Consider the following 18,892-nt stretch of genomic DNA (forward strand, 5'->3'; position numbering starts at 1 on the left):
GATTAATCCATTTGGCTGCCAAGAGTGTGTTCACTAGCTAGCTACGAGGAATGTGTGGCATTGCGCCTGGCTAAGCCTAGGCTAGCCGGCTGATGCATAAAAAGCCGTTCTTCACAAAGCACATGATGAGCCAGGGTTTTATGTTACACAGTTCTGAATGTGACTATGGATTCAGATATTTGGGGCACATAAATGGTTAGTTATGCATGGGCAAATTAGCTAGTAATTCATCTGCCCTTGACGCTTAAGCGTTAGCAAACCATCTAGCTTCTGTGTCCCACTGTTCTAGAATTTACACAAGCACCGTACAGCTGCAATCCCCGGTTAAATATGACACCCGCTTACCGATGTGTCTTTGCGGCGATTCGCGGCGGTCCGGAATGCAATGTCTCGTGCAGTACATGTTATTTTGGCCCGATACTCCTATAGATATTTACAAATTACACAGTGTAGCTGTCAATTCTGGGTCCTTTCTTTTGTTTTTCCCTCATACACATGCGTCCTACAACTCTCTGTACTGACCTAACCCACAAGGCTTGCAGCCCAAACATTGTAGTTCGACTAAATAACTTTTAGTAAAAACGTAGCTATTTGTCCAGTCTATGTGTGTGCTGCGTGGTGTCTCCTCTCAATTCATTGACTTTAAGTTCATTATTACTTACTTGTCATAACGTATACATATAGAAAATATAAATCTAATATATGGGAGATATAAGAGGACATTTAATACGTACATTTTGTTTTTAAGTGGTTTTTTTAACGTCAGACACCCCTCTCTTGCTCCCCAGCCCTACGCACATCATCCCCCAACTGTATGGAGAACTTCGGTACCAGGAAGCTACGAAAGATGTGGACCCTTTTATACATTCACAGAGAGCGCTGTTGTCACTGTGGAGTACTTCCATATAGCTTCAGCCATTAGTTCCCTCAGGGTGAGGTTCATATCCATGAATGCCAGACTACCACACTGTTTTACCATGTCACTTCTGTTCGCCCTACAGGAACCCAGACTCACCCAGCTGTTTTACCATGTCACTTCTGTTCCCCACAGGAACCCCGGACTACCCCACTGTTTTACCATGGCCTTTACTGTTCCCCTACAGAACCCAAGTACTACCACGTCACTTCGTTCCCCTACAGGCACCCAGACTACCAACACTGTTTTACATGTCACTTCTGTTCCCCTACAGGGAACCCGAACTACCACTCCCTTCTTGTTTCCCTCTACAGGAACCCAGCTACCACACTGTTTTACCACGTCACTTCTGTTCCCCTACAGGAACCCAGAATCTACCACGTCACTTCTGTTTCCTACAGGAACCAGACTACCCACTGTTTTACCACGTCACTTCTTCCCCTACAGGAACCGCATACCAACGTTATTCTGTTCCCCTACAGGAACCCAGACTACAACGTCACTTCTGTTCCCCTACAGGAGACCAGACTAACGCACATGTTTTACCAGTCATCTTCTGTTCCCCTACAGGAACCCAAGACTAGCACATGGTTTTTACCAGTCACTTCGTTTCCCCTACAGGACCCCAGACTGCCACATGTTTTATCAACGCACTTCTTTCCCGCTACAGGAAACCCCAGACTACCACGTCACTTCTTTTCCCCTTACAGGTAACCCAAACTACCACACTGTTTTACCACGTCACTTCTGTTCCCATACAGGAACCCAGACTACCACGTCACTTCTGTTCCCTACAGGAACCCAGACTACCACCGTCACTTCTGTTCCCCAACAGGAACCCAGACTACCACACTGTTTTAACATGTCAACGTCTGTTTCCCTAAGGAACCCAGACTACCACACTGTTTTTACACGTCACTTATGCTCTTCCTCCTACAGGAAACCCAGACAATACCCCACTGTTTTACCACGTCACTTCTGGTTCCCCTACAGGAACCATTACTACCACCTGTTTTACCCACGTCACTTCTGTTCCCTACAGGAACCCGCAAAACCACACTGTTTACCCATGTCCACTTCTGTTTCCCCTACAGGTAAACCCAGACAGCACACTGTTTTCCACGTCCACTTCTGTTCCCCTCAGGAAACCCAGACTACCTACACTGTTTTACCATGTCACTTCTTGTTCCCCTACAGGACCCGACTACCACACTGTTTTTAACCATGTCACTTCTGTTCCCTACAGAACCCAACTACACGACGGTTTCCCCAGTCACTGTCTGTTCCCCTACAGGAACCAACAGACTCCACGTCACTTTGTTCCCCTACAGGAACCCAGACTAAACCCCAACACTGTTTTAACACGTCACTTCGTGTCCCTACAGGCACCCAGACTACCACTACTGTTTTACCACGTCACTTCTGTCCCATAAGAACCGATCTAACCACGTCACTTTGCTGTTCCCCTACAGGAACCCATACTACCACTCACTTTCTGTTCCCCTACAGGAACCAGACTACACACTGTTTACAGTCACTTCTGTTCCCCTACAGGAACCCAGACTACCAAGTCACTCTGATTTCGCCTACAGGAACCCGACTTACCACCACTGTTTTACCACGTCACTTCGTTCCCTACAGGAACCCAACTACCCACTGTTTACCAACGTCACTTCTGTTCCCCTACAGGGAACCCAGACTACCACACTGTTTTACCATGTACTTTGTTCCCCTTCAGTCAGTCACTAGGCTGTATCCAGAACCCCCCCCCTTCAGTCAGTCAGTCCAGTCACTAGTCGTATCCAGAACCCCCCCTTCAGTCAGTCACTAGGCTGTATCCAGAACCCCCCCTTCAGTCAGTCACTAGTCTGTATCCAGAACCCCCCCTTCAGTCAGTCACTAGTCTGTATCCAGAACCCCCCTTCAGTCAGTCACTAGGCTGTATCCAGAACCCCCCCCCTTCAGTCAGTCACTAGTCTGTATCCAGAACCCCCCCTTCAGTCAGTCACTAGTCTGTATCCAGAACCCCCCCTTCAGTCAGTCACTAGTCTGTATCCAGAACCCCCCCCTTCAGTCAGTCACTAGTCTGTATCCAGAACCCCCCCCCCTTCAGTCAGTCACTAGTCTGTATCCAAACACCCCCTTCAGTCAGTCACTAGGCTGTATCCAGAACCCCCCCCACCCTTCAGTCAGTCACTAGTCTGTATCCAGAACCCCCCCCCTTCAGTCAGTCACTAGGCTGTATCCAGAACCCCCCCCCCCCCCCCCCCCCCTCCTTCAGTCAGTCACTAGTCTGTATCCAGAACCCCCCCTTCAGTCAGTCACTAGTCTGTATCCAGAACCCCCCCTTCAGTCAGTCACTAGTCTGTATCCAGAACCCCCCCTTCAGTCAGTCACTAGTCTGTATCCAGAACCCCCCCCTTCAGTCAGTCACTAGTCTGTATCCAGAACCCCCCCCCTTCAGTCAGTCACTAGTCTGTATCCAGAACCCCCCCTTCAGTCAGTCACTAGTCTGTATCCAGAACCCCTCCTTCAGTCAGTCACTAGTCTGTATCCAGAACCCCCCCATCAGTCAGTCACTAGGCTGTATCCAGAACCCCCCCCCCCCAGTCAGTCACTAGGCTGTATCCAGAACCCCCCCCCCCTTCGGTCAGTCACTAGTCTGTATCCAGAACCCCCCCCCCTTCAGTCAGTCACTAGTCTGTATCCAGAACCCCCCCCCCCCCCCTTCAGTCAGTCACTAGTCTGTATCCAGAACACCCCCCCCCTTCAGTCAGTCACTAGGCTGTATCCAGAACCCCCCCCCCCTTCAGTCAGTCAGTCCAGTCACTAGGCTGTATCCAGAACCCCCCCCCCCCCTCCTTCAGTCAGTCCAGTCACTAGGCTGTATCCAGAACCCCCCCTTCAGTCAGTCACTAGTCTGTATCCAGAACCCCCCCTTCAGTCAGTCACTAGTCTGTATCCAGAACCCCCCCTTCAGTCAGTCACTAGGCTGTATCCAGAACCCCCCCTTCAGTCAGTCACTAGGCTGTATCCAGAACCCCCCCTTCAGTCAGTCACTAGTCTGTATCCAGAACCCCCCCTTCAGTCAGTCACTAGTCTGTATCCAGAACCCCCCCTTCAGTCAGTCACTAGGCTGTATCCAGAACCCCCCCTTCAGTCAGTCACTAGTCTGTATCCAGAACCCCCCCTTCAGTCAGTCACTAGTCTGTATCCAGAACCCCCCCTTCAGTCAGTCACTAGGCTGTATCCAGAACCCCCCCCCCTTCAGTCAGTCACTAGTCTGTATCCAGAACCCCCCCTTCAGTCAGTCACTAGTCTGTATCCAGAACCCCCCCTTCAGTCAGTCACTAGTCTGTATCCAGAACCCCCCCTTCAGTCAGTCACTAGTCTGTATCCAGAACCCCCCCTTCAGTCAGTCACTAGGCTGTATCCAGAACCCCCCCTTCAGTCAGTCACTAGTCTGTATCCAGAACCCCCCCTTCAGTCAGTCACTAGACTGTATCCAGAACCCCCCCCCTTCAGTCAGTCACTAGTCTGTATCCAGAACCCCCCCTTCAGTCAGTCACTAGACTGTATCCAGAACCCCCCCCCTTCAGTCAGTCACTAGTCTGTATCCAGAACCCCCCCTTCAGTCAGTCACTAGGCTGTATCCAGATGGTGGGGTTTAGGATGGGGGAGGTTGCAGGTGGATTAAAGTTTCCTGCTCACGTAGAACAGAACAGGGAACAAAGGGAGTGGGTGTGGCCTGGCAGTCCTGACACAGAGGTCACATTTCAGACTACTCAATAAATAGGTAATCAGGTGGTGACCCCTGACCCCTCTCAGGTGACGATCCTGATGCCGCAGCAGGTTCTGAGCTGCTCTAGGAAGATGAAAATGAGAACTGTGTGAGGGATGAGACGGATCCCTGCTGGAACCAAACCCTAAAGAGGAGAGAGACCATAAGTTTACCAGTCTGTATGGCAGGTGGAATTAAAGGGGTGCACTGTGTGTGTGTTTTCAAGCTGAGCATTGTGTTTAATCTCTCCTCCTAGAGAGCGACTGGGTGTTGGGGTTTTGTCTCCAGTCTTTGCTGTGACACGCCTGATTCAGGTCAGTCAATGTCTTAAGCCCCACCACAGACTGTACGATTGCAGACGTCTTATATCACGATTTTGCCGTTTCATACAAAAATGTCCACGTCGTGGGCAAATTCTTCGGCGGTAAACGATTGTCGGATGTCTTGGTTCGTTCAGTGTGACAGGGTCGAGGTCTGCTGATTCAGTACCACTACGTCTTGGTTCGTTCAGTGTGACAGGCTCTAGGTCTGCTGGTTCAGTACCACTAGGTCTTGGTTCATTCAGTGTGACAGGGTCTAGGTCTGCTGATTCAGTACCATTACGTCTTGGTTCGTTCAGTGTGACAGGGTCGAGGTCTGCTGATTCAGTACCACTAGGTCTTGGTTCGTTCAGTGTGACAGGGTCGAGGTCTGCTGATTAAGTACCACTAGGTCTTGGCTCGTTCAGTGTAACAGGGTCGAGGTCTGCTGATTAAGTACCATTAGGTCTTGGCTCGTTCAGTGTGACAGGGTCAAGGTCTGCTGGTTCAGTATCACTACGTCTTGGTTCGTTCAGTGTGACAGGGTCAAGGTCTGCTGGTTCAGTATCACTAGGTCTTGGTTCGTTCAGTGTGACAGGGTCGAGGTCTGCTGGTTCAGTACCACTACGTCTTGGTTCGTTCAGTGTGACAGGGTCAAGGTCTGCTGGTTCAGTATCACTAGGTCTTGGTTCGTTCAGTGTGACAGGGTCGAGGTCTGCTGGTTCAGTACCACTAGGTCTTGGTTCGTTCAGTGTCACAGGGTCGAGGTCTGCTGATTCAGTACCACTAGGTCTTGGTTCGTTCAGTGTCACAGGGTCGAGGTCTGCTGATTCAGTACCACTACGTCTTGGTTCGTTCAGTGTCACAGGGTCGAGGTCTGCTGATTCAGTACCACTAGGTCTTGGCTCGTTCAGTGTGACAGGGTCTAGGTCTGCTGATTAAGTACCACTAGGTCTTGGCTCGTTCAGTGTGACAGGGTCTAGGTCTGCTGATTAAGTACCACTAGGTCTTGGCTCGTTCAGTGTGACAGGGTCTAGGTCTGCTGATTAAGTACCACTAGGTCTTGGCTCGTTCAGTGTGACAGGGTCTAGGTCTGCTGATTAAGTACCACTAGGTCTTGGCTCGTTCAGTGTGACAGGGTCTAGGTCTGCTGATTAAGTACCACTAGGTCTTGGCTCGTTCAGTGTGACAGGGTCTAGGTCTGCTGATTAAGTACCACTAGGTCTTGGCTCGTTCAGTGTGACAGGGTCTAGGTCTGCTGATTAAGTACCACTACGTGCGGTCTTAGGTGCCGACAAAGTTCTTTATCGTGTAGTGTGGCTGATGTTACGAGCCAATCCCGGTGACTGACCAATAGGAACACGGCCGGCACATGAGTAGACACACAATAAAATTATTATTGTGAATAGTCAGATCAATATAATAGTTTGATTTAAACGTTTACATGCTTTGTATACTTTCAGTTCGTCCTGAACTCACTTCTCTCGCGCTAACGCAAATAATCCACAAAAAAACACTAATTCCTATGATTTACAGCGTTAAATAATGAGAACAATATTTATTGTGAACAAATGTTTCATTTTGTCATTATAACAAGCTTGGTAGCAACATTAAAATCTTTTGCAGCTCAAGTCGACTACAAAACCCACAATGCAATGCTCTCTCTGGGATGGCTATGTAGCAAGCTATGTAGCAAGCTATGTAGCTAGCTATGTAGCTAGCTATGTAGCTAGCTATGTAGCTAGCTATGTAGCTAGCTAAAGCTAGCAAACGTAGCTAAAGCTAGCAAACGTAGCTAAAGCTAGCAAACGTAGCTAAAGCTAGCAAACGTAGCTAAAGCTAGCAAACGTAGCTACACACACAATAATACCAAAGTCAATATCAGCACGTGAAGTCGCTAGTTAGCTGTAAAATCGCCTGAGAGAATACAGGCTTTTACCAAATTGACAAGAGTTTCCTGATTTGTATCATCCCTTTAAGCTCCAGCTGGCAAGCAGAACCAGGTGTTAAATTAAATCTCCCAGAACCAGGTGTTAAATTAAATCTCCCGGGTGGCGCAGTGGTCTAGGGCACTGCATCGCAGTGCTAGCTGCGCCACCAGAGTCTCTGGGTTCGCGCCCAGGCTCTGTCGCAGCCGGCCGCAACCGGGAGGTCCGTGGGGCGACGCACAATTGGCATAGCGTCGTCCGGGTTAGGGAGGGTTTGGCCGGTAGGGATATCCTTGTCTCAGTATGTAAAAATGTAATAAAATATATGCACTCTACTGTAAGTCGCTCTGGATAAGAGCGTCTGCTAAATGACTAAAAATGTAAAAATGTAAATTAACAAAAGAACAACATCCTGCAGGAGGATGGCTCTCAAGGAGAAAGGGTTGAACACCGCTGGTTTAAGGCAATGTTAACTATGCTACTTCCTTGTCAGTGATATTAAACAACAGTTACCTTGTAGAAGGCATTGGGTCCCAGTTTAGCTGTATCTCTCACACAGTGTAGCAGCCCCTGGAACAGAAGAAACACAAACAATGACACTTCTTAATGCAGCTGATGGTTGAAAACAACCCATGCATATCTCCCTCCATCCTTCATTTACCTCCCTCCCTCCATCCCAATACCTCCATCCTTCATTTACCTTCCATCCCTCCATCCCAATACCTCCTTCGCTTATTTACCCTCCATCCCTCATTTACACTCCATCCATCTTCCCTCCATCCCAATACCTCCATCCCTCATTTACCTTCCCTCCCTCCATCCCAATACCTCCTTCGCTTATTTACCCTCCATCCCTCATTTACCTTCCCTCCCTCCATCCCAATACCTCCTTCGCTTATTTACCCTCCATCCCTCATTTACCTTCCCTCCCTCCATCCCAATACCTCCTTCGCTCATTTACACTCCATATATCTTCCCTCCATCCCAATACCTCCGTCGCTCATTTACACTCCATCCATCTTCCCTCCATCCCAATACCTCCGTCGCTTATTTACCCTCCATCCCTCGTTTGCCCTCCATCCCTCGTTTGCCCCCCATCCCCCGTTTGCCCCCCCATCCCCCGTTTGCCCCCCATCCCCCGTTTGCCCCCCCATCCCTCGTTTGCCCTCCATCCCTCGTTTGCCCTCCATCCCTCGTTTACCCCCCATCCCTCGTTTGCCCCCCCATCCCTCATTTGCCCTCCATCCCTCATTTGCCCTCCATCCCTCATTTGCCCTCCCTCCCTCATTTGCCCTCCCTCCCTCCCTCATTTGCCCTCCCGCCCCCGTTTGCCCCCCATCCCCCGTTTGCCCCCCATCCCCCGTTTGCCCCCCATCCCTCGTTTGCCCCCCATCCCTCCCTCCCTCCCTCCCTGACCATCAACAACAAAACTGTCCGAGCAATGACACGCAGCAGCCTGACAGATAAAACCTCCATGGACTTGACGGCATCAGAACAGCAACACAGAGGCTGCCAGAGGTGGAGAGGGGTGGAGAAGGGTTACATTTACTGAGGTAAAAAAAAGTCATACCAGTTCACAGTGAAATCCCTACACAACATCTACACCGGCATTGTCCTCAGTCCTGGGGAGTCAGAACCCACCGTGAATGCACATGTTAACTCCATCCCTGTAGCAACACACCTGATTCAATGAATCATCTAGCCCTTAACTAGTTGTAGCAGGGGTGGTACAGTGTTAGGCTACAGTCCTAAAAATACCTAGGACTGGAACTGACAAGCCTTGATCTACAGTACACACACACACACAAACTTACCACATACTCCCCTTTTGAGTTCATCAGCCTGGTCTTCAAGACATCCAGTGGTTGGCACAGGACAGTGGCACAACCTCCCTACACAGAGAAGCAGAGGGCATTATACACCACTAACCCACAGCTCCTGTCTCCACACCACTAACCCAAAGCTCCTGTCTCCACACCACTAACCCACAGCTCCTGTCTCCACACCACTAACCCACAGCTCCTGTCTCCACACCACTAACCCACAGCTCCTGTCTCCATCCCACAGCTCCTGTCTCCACAACACTAACCCACAGCTCCTGTCTCCACAACACTAACCCACAGCTCCTGTCTCCATCCCACAGCTCCTGTCTCCACACCACTAACCCACAGCTCCTGTCTCCACAACACTAACCCACAGCTCCTGGCTCCACAACACTAACCCACAGCTCCTGTCTCCACACCACTAACCCACAGCTCCCGTCTCCACCCCACTAACCCACAGCTCCTGTCTCCACACCACTAACCCACAGCTCCTGTCTCCACACCACTAACCCACAGCTCCTGTCTCCACACCACTAACCCACAGCTCCTGTCTCCACACCACTAACCCACAGCTCCTGTCTCCACAGCTCCTGTCTCCACACCACTAACCCACAGCTCCTGTCTCCACACCACTAACCCACAGCTCCTGTCTCCACACCACTAACCCACAGCTCCTGTCTCCACACCACTAACCCACAGCTCCTGTCTCCACACCACTAACCCACAGCTCCTGTCTCCACACCACTAACCCACAGCTCCTGTCTCCACAACACTAACCCACAGCTCCCGGCTCCACACCACTAACCCACAGCTCCCGGCTCCACACCACTAACCCACAGCTCCTGTCTCCACACCACTAACCCACAGCTCCTGTCTCCACACCACTAACCCACAGCTCCTGTCTCCACACCACTAACCCACAGCTCCTGTCTCCACACCACTAACCCACAGCTCCTGTCTCCACACCACTAACCCACAGCTCCTGTCTCCACACCACTAACCCACAGCTCCTGTCTCCACACCACTAACCCACAGCTCCTGTCTCATTGCTTTTCTAATGTGTAAACTGGACACTCACTGCGATGAGGCTGGCCAGGAAGTGTGTTAGAATGTTGTCTTGCATGGCTCCAGTCCCCAGAACCAGCTGCTTGGCCTGATCATAACAGGCCAGCTACAGAGAAATAAAATAGAAGTTAAGTCTCGCTGATACATTTTGGACAAAGACACACACGTTAACACCCCCCACAGACACAAACCCACCATAGGACCTCACCTGTCCAACAGTGACCAGTGCTCCTCTAGAGGATGCCATTGTGCCTCCAGAGAACAGCTTCTTCATTCCCTCTATGGAGAAATACCATGTCATTAGTGCAACTGTGTCCCTTGAAATCGTCCAGTGACTTCAACCTCGCCCTGATCCCAACGATGCACCATCAACCAACCTTACTTACCCTCTTTCCATACGCGGAACAGTCCATCTAGTGCATGAGCATAACTGGAAGAGATGGAGGAAAACAACACTTATGAAGGCCAACATCTCTCCCAAGATGATACTTAACAGCGTTGTGTAAGTTATCATCTTATTTTACTACACTTAACTCACATACTCACTTTCTCCTGAGTTCTAGTGGTACTTTAACGTCATTCTGCATTCTGGATCGGGGGGGGAAGAAAATGTGGCAAGTATGAATGTTTTGCCCTGTACATTTGTTTACTGAATTGAAAGGGACGGACAACTCCAGGTCTCTGGGGCCTGATTGGTGTCACACTTTGACCCCAGCTAACTCACCTGACTCCAATAATCAACTAGTCATGATCTTCAGTTTAGAACGCAATCAGTTTAATCAGCTGTGTTTGCTAGGGATGATGGGGAACAGTGTGAAACCACTCCAGTCCCCGAGGGCTGTTGTCCATTCCCGATCTATTGAATGGTTGAATAAAGCAATATAATGCATGTCATCACTGACATCTAGTGGACATTATCAACCATGGACGACTGCAATACAATTCTTAAAATATTCAGTAATCTTATTTCTAGACATGACTCACCTGACATTAACCATGTCTGCTGGGGTCCCAATGAATCCACCTGCAAATCCTACAGACAGACAGACAGACATTAACCATGCTGCTGGGGTCCCAATGAATCCCCCTGCAAATCCTACAGACAGACAGACAGACATTAACCATGCTGCTGGGGTCCCAATAAATCCACCTGCAGAAAGGTGAGACTTATACACAGTAGTGTGGTGCTCTACAGTGCTGGCACCTTAATTGGGGAGGACGGGCTCGTGGTAACGGCTGGAGTGGAATTAGTGAAATTATATCAAACCGTTTTCCAGGTGTTTTATACCATTCCATTTGCTCCGTTCCAGAATTTATTACGAGTCGTCCTCCCCTCAGCAGCCTCCTGTGGTCCGTTCCATCCAGCACGGTTCCACCAACTATAGTGGACGTGTAATCTTGGCCCAGTTCGGTAGTGTGAAAAGTGTATGACAGAGCATTACAGAGCTAATCATGTTGTCATTAGAGCCAGCCGGTTTAGGTCTGTGTAGCAACAGATAACATTGTGGTTAAAACACAGTGTGAAGACAGTGTGTGTGTACCTCCAACCAACCCCAGAAGGACCTTCTGGTAGAAGGGCATAGAACCATGGGTCCTGTCCTTCATCTGATCACTCACTGTCTCATAGATGGCGAAGCGGGACAGAGAATATGTCATCTGGGGGAGGGGGGGACGACAGAGTTAATTATTTTTCATTTCACCTTTATTTAACCAGGTTGAGAACAAGTTCTCATTTACAACTGCGACCTGGCCAAGACAAAGCAAAGCAATGCGACACAAACAACAACACAGTTACACAACGAATAAACAAACGTACAGTCAATAACACAATAGAAAAAATCTATATACAGTGTGTGCAAATGGCGTAAGGAGGTAAGGCAATAAATAGGCCACAGTAGAGAAGTAATTACAATTTAGCAAATTAACACGAGTGATAGATGTGCAGATGATGTGAAAGTAGAAATACTGGTGAGCAAAATAGCAAAAAAGTAAATGAAAACAATATGGGGATGAGGTAGGTAGTTGCATGGGCTATTTACAGATGGGCTGTATACAGCTGCAGCGATCGGTAAGATCACTCTGACAGCTGATGCTTAAAGTTAGTGAGGGAGATATAAGTCTCGAAATTCAGCGATTTTTGCAATTCGTTCCAGTCACTGGCAGCAGAAAACTGGAAGGGGAAAGGCGGCCAAAGAAGGTGTTGGTTTTGGGGATGACCAGTGAGATACACCTGCTGGAGCGCGTGCTACGGGTGGGTGTTGCTATGGTGACCAGTGAGCTGAGATAAGGCGGGGCTTTCCCTAGCAAAGACTTATAGATGACCTGGAGCCAGTGGGTCTGGCGACGAATATGTAGCGAGGGCCAGCCAACGAGAGCGTACAGGTCGCAGTGGTGGGTAGTGTATGGGGCTTTGGTGACAAAACAGATGGCACTGTGATAGACTACATCCAGTTTGTTGAGTAGAGTGTTGGAGTCTATTTTATAAATGACATCGCCGAAGTCATGGATCAGTAGGATAGTCAGTTTTACGAGGGTATGTTTGGCCGCGTGAGTGAAGGAGGCTTTGTTGCGAAGCCGATTCTAGATCTAATTTTGGATTGGAGATGTTTAATATGAGTCTGGAAAGAGAGTTTACAGTCTACCAGACACCTAGGTATTTGTAGTTGTCCACATATTCTAAGTCAGAACTGTCCAGAGTAGTGATGCTAGTCGGGCGCGGGCAGCGATCGGTTGAAAAGCATGCATTTAGTTTTACTAGCGTTTAAGAGCAGTTGGAGGCCACGGAAGGAGTGTTGTATGGCATTGAAGTTTGTTTGGAGGTTTGTTAACACAGTGTCCAAAGAAGGGCCAGATGTATACAGAATGGTGTCGTCTGCGTAGAGGTGGATCAAGGAATCACTAGCAGCAAGAGCGACATCGTTGATATATACAGAGAAAAGAGTCGGCCCGAGAATTGAACCCTGTGGTACCCCCATAGAGACTGCCAGAGGTCCGGACAACAGGCCCTCCGATTTGACACACTGAACTTTATCTGAGAAGTAGTTGGTGAACCAGGCGAGGCAGTCATTTGAGAAACCAAGGCTGTCGAGTCTGCCGATAAGAATACGGGGATTGACAGGGGGTGGGGGCGGAGCTGTTGGCCGGGGATGGGGTAGCCAGGAGGAAAGCACAGCCAGCCGTAAAGAAATGCTTATTGAAATTCCCGATTATCGTAGATTTATCGGTGGTGACAATGTTTCCTAGCCTCAGTGCAGTGGGCAGCTGGGAGGAGGTTCTCTTATTCTCCATGGACTTTACAGTGTCCCAAAAATGTTTGGAGTTAGAGCTACAGGATGCAAATTTCTGTTTGAAAAAGCTAGGCTTTGCTTTCCTAACTGACTGCGTGTATTGGTTCCTGACTTCCCTGAAAAGTTGCATATCACGGGGACTTTTCGATGCTAGTGCCACTGACTATTGATCATAGAGACAATAGAACATACAGAATATGACAAGAAGTGTATTTAACATAACACTCTTGCTCATGGAGGTGATGGCGGTGTGCGTATCTACCCACCTGTCTGCAGAGGGAGGCGCTGAGGCCGCTGTAGAGAGCCAGAACACCTTCTCTCTGCACCACACTCATGGTCATTCCCATCATCCTCATCCTCACCTCGTGCTGTGTCTGGAGGTGCACCTGGAGGAGAACATATATCAAATACCAGGAAGAGACACAGTAGAGAGTAGTAATGTCAACATAAAGTTTTCATATTACTTTTTTAAAATTAATAAATAGCTACATTGTGTGCGATGTTGATAATGCATCAACTGTAAGTCAAAGTACACACAGAACAACAACAGTCAAAGACCAAAGTCTAAATGTTTACATGACAACTGGTGAACGTGATGTCAGAGTCACAACTCCCACTTTCTCCACCACCATGATAAGGAACCATCAAGAAGACTCAAAGAATATTACAACCAGTAAAGTGAACTGTATAATTCACTAGTATTAAATATTAGACTACTAGGAGAGCCGATGAAGTGAACTATTAGGCCTAATTCCTAGAAACATACCATTGGTACAATTCAGACCATTTGTTATTTACGGAAACCCTGAAGGCCAAGGAAGAAGAGAAAAAAACGTACAGTCTTAGAATAATCTTACCCGAACGACTTAGCATCTAGTCTGAACGACTTAGCATCTAGTCTGAACGACTTAGCATCTAGTCTGAACGACTTAGCATCTAGTCTGAACGACTTAGCATCTAGTCTGAACGACTTAGCATCTAGTCTGAACGACTTAGCATCTAGTCTGAACGACTTAGCATCTAGTCTGAACGACTTAGCATCTAGTCTGAACGACTTAGCATCTAGTCTGAACGACTTAGCATCTAGACTGAACGACTTAGCATCTAGTCTGAACGACTTAGCATCTAGTTCGAACGACTTAGCATCTAGTTCGAACGACTTAGCATCTAGTTCGAACGACTTCGCATCTAGTTCGAACGACTTCGCATCTAGTTCGAACGACTTCGCATCTAGTTCGAACGACTTCGCATCTAGTTCGAACGACTTCGCATCTAGTTCGAACGACTTCGCATCTAGTTCGAACGACTTCGCATCTAGTTCGAACGACTTAGCATCTAGTTCGAACGACTTAGCATCTAGTTCGAACGACTTAGCATCTAGTTTGAATGACGTAGTTATTATATAATTTTTTTACTAAGTCGTTCAAACCTGATACTAAGTCATTTAAATGAGATACTGAGTCGTTTGAACAACTTAATATTTTGTTCAAATTACTTAATTGTTATTTTGTCTAATTAGGCCTCATTTGTTATGCAGCGCCAGTTGTCAGTTGTGCTCGTCAGACCATTGTTGCAGCCATTCATTTACTGATTCCATCCATTGAACTGATTATTTATCAACAGTTATTTGATAGCCTAAAGCAGGGCTGCTTTTGGATGCCAGAGCATGTAAGTGAGTCAACACAATCTCACGATTTTACAAATTTGACTTCAGATTTTGATGTTTACTGACGTTGCTCCAAACGATGTGTTTTCGACATCTGGGGTTGCTCCTAGTGCTCAGCATAGGAGGTTGTGTGTTCAATCCCAGTGGTAGACATGTTATACATACACTGCTCAAAAAAATAAAGGGAACACTAAAATAACACATCCTAGATCTGAATGAATGAAATATTCTTATTAAATACTTTTTTCTTTACATAGTTGAATGTGCTGACAACAAAATCACACAAAAATTATCAATGGAAATCAAATTTATCAACCCATGGAGGTCTGGATTTGGAGTCACACTCAAAATTAAAGTGGAAAACCACACTACAGGCTGATCCAACTTTGATGTAATGTCCTTAAAACAAGTCAAAATGAGGCTCAGTAGTGTGTGTGGCCTCCACGTGCCTGTATGACCTCCCTACAACGCCTGGGCATGCTCCTGATGAGGTGGCGGATGGTCTCCTGAGGGATATCCTCCCAGACCTGGACTAAAGCATCCGCCAACTCCTGGACAGTCTGTGGTGCAACGTGGCGTTGGTGGATGGAGCGAGACATGATGTCCCAGATGTGCTCAATTGGATTCAGGTCTGGGGAACGGGCGGGCCAGTCCATAGCATCAATGCCTTCCTCTTGCAGGAACTGCTGACACTCCAGCCACATGAGGTCTAGCATTGTCTTGCATTAGGAGGAACCCAGGGCCAACCGCACCAGCATATGGTCTCACAAGGGGTCTGAGGATCTCATCTCGGTACCTAATGGCAGTCAGGCTACCTCTGGCGAGCCCATGGAGGGCTGTGCGGCCCCCCAAAGAAATGCCACCCCACACCATGACTGACCCACCGCCAAACCGGTCATGCTGGAGGATGTTGCAGGCAGCAGAACATTCTCCACGGCGTCTCCAGACTCTGTCACGTCTGTCACATGTGCTCAGTGTGAACCTGCTTTCATCTGTGAAGAGCACAGGGCGCCAGTGGCGAATTTGCCAATCTTGGTGTTCTCTGGCAAATGCCGAACGTCCTGCACGGTGTTGGGCTGTAAGCACAACCCCCACCTGTGGACGTCGGGCCCTCATACCACCCTCATGGAGTCTGTTTCTGACCGTTTGAGCAGACACATGCACATTTGTGGCCTGCTGGAGGTAATTTTGCAGGGCTCTGGCAGTGCTCCTCCTGCTCCTCCTTGCACAAAGGCGGAGGTAGCGGTCCTGCTGCTGGGTTGTTGCCCTCCTACGGCCTCCTCCACGTCTCCTGATGTACTGGCCTGTCTCCTGGTAGCGCCTCCATGCTCTGGACACTACGTTGACAGACACAGCAAACCTTCTTGCCACAGCTCGCATTGATGTACCATCCTGGATGAGCTGCACTACCTGAGCCACTTGTGTGGGTTGTAGACTCCGTCTCATGCTACCACTAGAGTGAAAGCACCGCCAGCATTCAAAAGTGACCAAAACATCAGCCAGGAAGCATAGGAACTGAGAAGTGGTCTGTGTTCACCACCTGCAGAACCACTCCTTTATTGGGGGTGTCTTGCTAATTGCCTATAATTTCCACCTGTTGTCTATTCCATTTGCACAACAGCATGTGAAATTTATTGTCAATCAGTGTTGCTTCCTAAGTGGACAGTTTGATTTCACAGAAGTGTGATTGACTTGGAGTTACATTGTGTTGTTTAAGTGTTCCCTTTATTTTTTTGAGCAGTGTATATATACACACACACACACACACACACACACACATATCATGTTTTAACCCGATCCAAAAACCTTAACCCTTAAATGAACCTTTTAGAATGAATGAAGAATGATGCTGAGCAGGAGGAGCAACCCAGGCTGTCAAAAACACTTTGAAATGTGATGTTTGGAGAAACGTGGATAAGCGTCAGAATCTGAAGTCAACTTGGTAAAACTGATAGCTCGTTGGCCCACTTACATGCTCTGGCATTCAAACGCAGCTTTATCAAAGACAGTCAATGAATAATCATATCATTCGCCTGTATTTACCCACCCCAAAAAGTTAATATGCTTATTAGCTGCTAATGTTGTTATCATAAAGAGCTATAAATGCCATGACGATCTGGACCAGACTGCCGAATCGAGGCAAAGGTAAGAATCCCTGGATTAACTATCTAATGTTAGCTAAATGTAGTAATTTAAAAAATGTGCTAAATTTCTTTAAGTGGACAATTCTGTGAACGGTCTTGTGCAGGTTTTAAATTAATACAATACCTGTTAGCAAAGGTGTCAGCTGGAGATGATGTCCAGGGGCTTGCAGGGATTTGTAGTCTTGCATGAAGTCTAATTTTATGCTAATTAGCATGTTCAAATCTGAGAGTAAATAGAGGCGATTATATTGACAAAAGTCACCTTGTCGGAGAGAGAGATTTACATGGTTTTCGTAAACCTGCACGAAACACAGCACTTATTTTAAGTGGTTCTAAAATCCCCCATATGGGAAAAAAAAATTGTGGAAAAACTATTTTTGATGGGTAATATGACATTTATAGCCCCCACTGTGGGGCTCTATAAATGCAGATATTGACTCTGCAAATCGAGCATACTTTAGTGGCAATGTCAATTGCGCGCTGGGCTTCGGGACAGGAGCGCTCCTTGCATGTCTCATTACAATATCTTGCCTTGATCAGATCTCCTTTACATATCTTGCCTTGATCAGATTCCCTCTACATATCTTACCTTGATCAGATCCCCTCTACATATCTTACCTGGATCAGATGCCCTCTACATATCTTACCTGGATCAGATGCCCTCTACATATCTTACCTTGATCAGATCCCCTCTACATATCTTACCTTGATCAGATCCCCTCTACATATCTTACCTTGATCAGATCCCATCTACATATCGTACCTTGATCAGATTCCCTCTACATATCTTACCTTGATCAGATCCACTCTACATATCTCACCTTGATCAGATCTAAGGGGTGTGTAATACAGGCAGCAGCACTTGAGGATAGTCCACCGAAATACCATCGCGACCGGCGTTTCTCCGACATGTTTCCAAGTGTCCTGTTGGTTAATCAAACCTGAGAAACCTTGTCTGGGCCGTCTTGTGTTAGCCTACCCAGTGACACCTGCTTGGACTCACACTGCCTTCTTTCAACTCCCTAGCTAGAGAATTATTGGCATGTGTCAGATAATGTCCAAAACTGGTGATTGACGATTAGTGGATTATGTTTCCCGGTTCTTGCACCGTTCTTTCCACGGCATTTCATACAAAGCGCATGGCAAAACGTTGCCTATATTATATATGAAGACTGGTAGACAGGCTGACGCAACTCACGAGTTTAGTGTTAGCAGGCTGCACCAAAGTCTTTCAAACTAGTATGGACCTACTACGAAACGAAAATGCCTGTAGACCAATGAGGCGATTCGATTAATCTGGCCCGGGTAAGCGTGTTTTCCACCGGGAGAAAGTTGACTGCATTCCTTTGGAACCGGGCTGAGCCAGGTGCCCTGTTCAAAACCCATGACTATATCGGCTCAAAACAAAAAGTTACGTATTTAGCACGTGGAGTTAAGAGTGGGATTCTGTATTTGCACATGCAAAAGTGATTGCTTTTGAAAAAACGCTTAATCTGCCTTCTGAAAATTAGAACATATATTTAATGGAAAAGGGATGTATGTTTCTAGATGATGCAAAATGCTGCATTGTGGACATGATCGAGCTGTGCAGATTACTGCCATAGACCGGTGCCCCGCGGATCAGCATAATCGAATCCGCCCGGTATCTCGTTTCGCAACAGCTGTGTTGAAGTAGCCATTCAAAAGCCTCCCTAGTTACACAACTACTCTAAGAACCAAACATCTGATTTTCTTTCTATATCTGATATTTTTTTACTGACTGTCCACACTCAGTTTTACATTTTACCCATATCAGATTTGCGCATTTTCACTGATGTAGCCTCTGACGGAACAAACAGATGCCATGCTCATTTCAAGTCACCGTTATTGGAATGGATGTATTGATAATATCTGTTGGAAAAAAGTTTGGATGTTGCCACACACATATCTACTTGTTAACAAAATTAAGCAGGTTTCCTTTAAAATTATTCATAAATATTATCC

General features: G+C 47.5%; 1 protein-coding gene and 1 pseudogene across 1 annotated transcript; both read right to left on the reverse strand.

Moving 5' to 3' along the window:
- LOC120042096 overlaps window positions 1–403 on the reverse strand; it is a 9,935-nt pseudogene extending 9,532 nt beyond the window's left edge.
- A 4,337-nt stretch (window positions 404–4,740) lies between these two features.
- Window positions 4,741–17,820, reverse strand: LOC120044704 (mitochondrial dicarboxylate carrier-like). The gene is made up of 11 exons (XM_038989382.1): window positions 17,731–17,820; window positions 13,366–13,485; window positions 11,354–11,468; window positions 10,797–10,845; window positions 10,359–10,400; window positions 10,199–10,242; window positions 10,021–10,091; window positions 9,826–9,918; window positions 8,739–8,816; window positions 7,438–7,494; window positions 4,741–4,842 (listed from the first exon to the last, which is right to left on the reverse strand). The coding sequence occupies exons 1-11, from the start codon at window positions 17,818–17,820 to the stop codon at window positions 4,741–4,743; spliced, it is 861 nt and encodes a 286-aa protein (XP_038845310.1).
- Window positions 17,821–18,892: the final 1,072 nt, after the last annotated feature.

The sequence above is a fragment of the Salvelinus namaycush genome, chromosome 3 (assembly GCF_016432855.1).
Source record: "Salvelinus namaycush isolate Seneca chromosome 3, SaNama_1.0, whole genome shotgun sequence".
NCBI classification, from domain to species: domain Eukaryota; kingdom Metazoa; phylum Chordata; class Actinopteri; order Salmoniformes; family Salmonidae; genus Salvelinus; species Salvelinus namaycush.

Bases quoted from the DNA above. Each gene is read 5' to 3' on its own strand.
- LOC120044704 (XM_038989382.1), bottom strand. From the start codon at position 17,820: ATGTCGGAGAAACGCCGGTCGCGATGGTATTTCGGTGGACTATCCTCA. The intron at 10,092-10,198 runs GTAAGTAAGGTT...ATTTCTCCATAG, and splicing joins GTTCCGCGTATGGAAAGAGG to AGGGAATGAAGAAGCTGTTC. The intron at 8,817-9,825 runs GTGAGTGTCCAG...TTCTCTGTGTAG, and splicing joins TCCTGGCCAGCCTCATCGCA to GGAGGTTGTGCCACTGTCCT.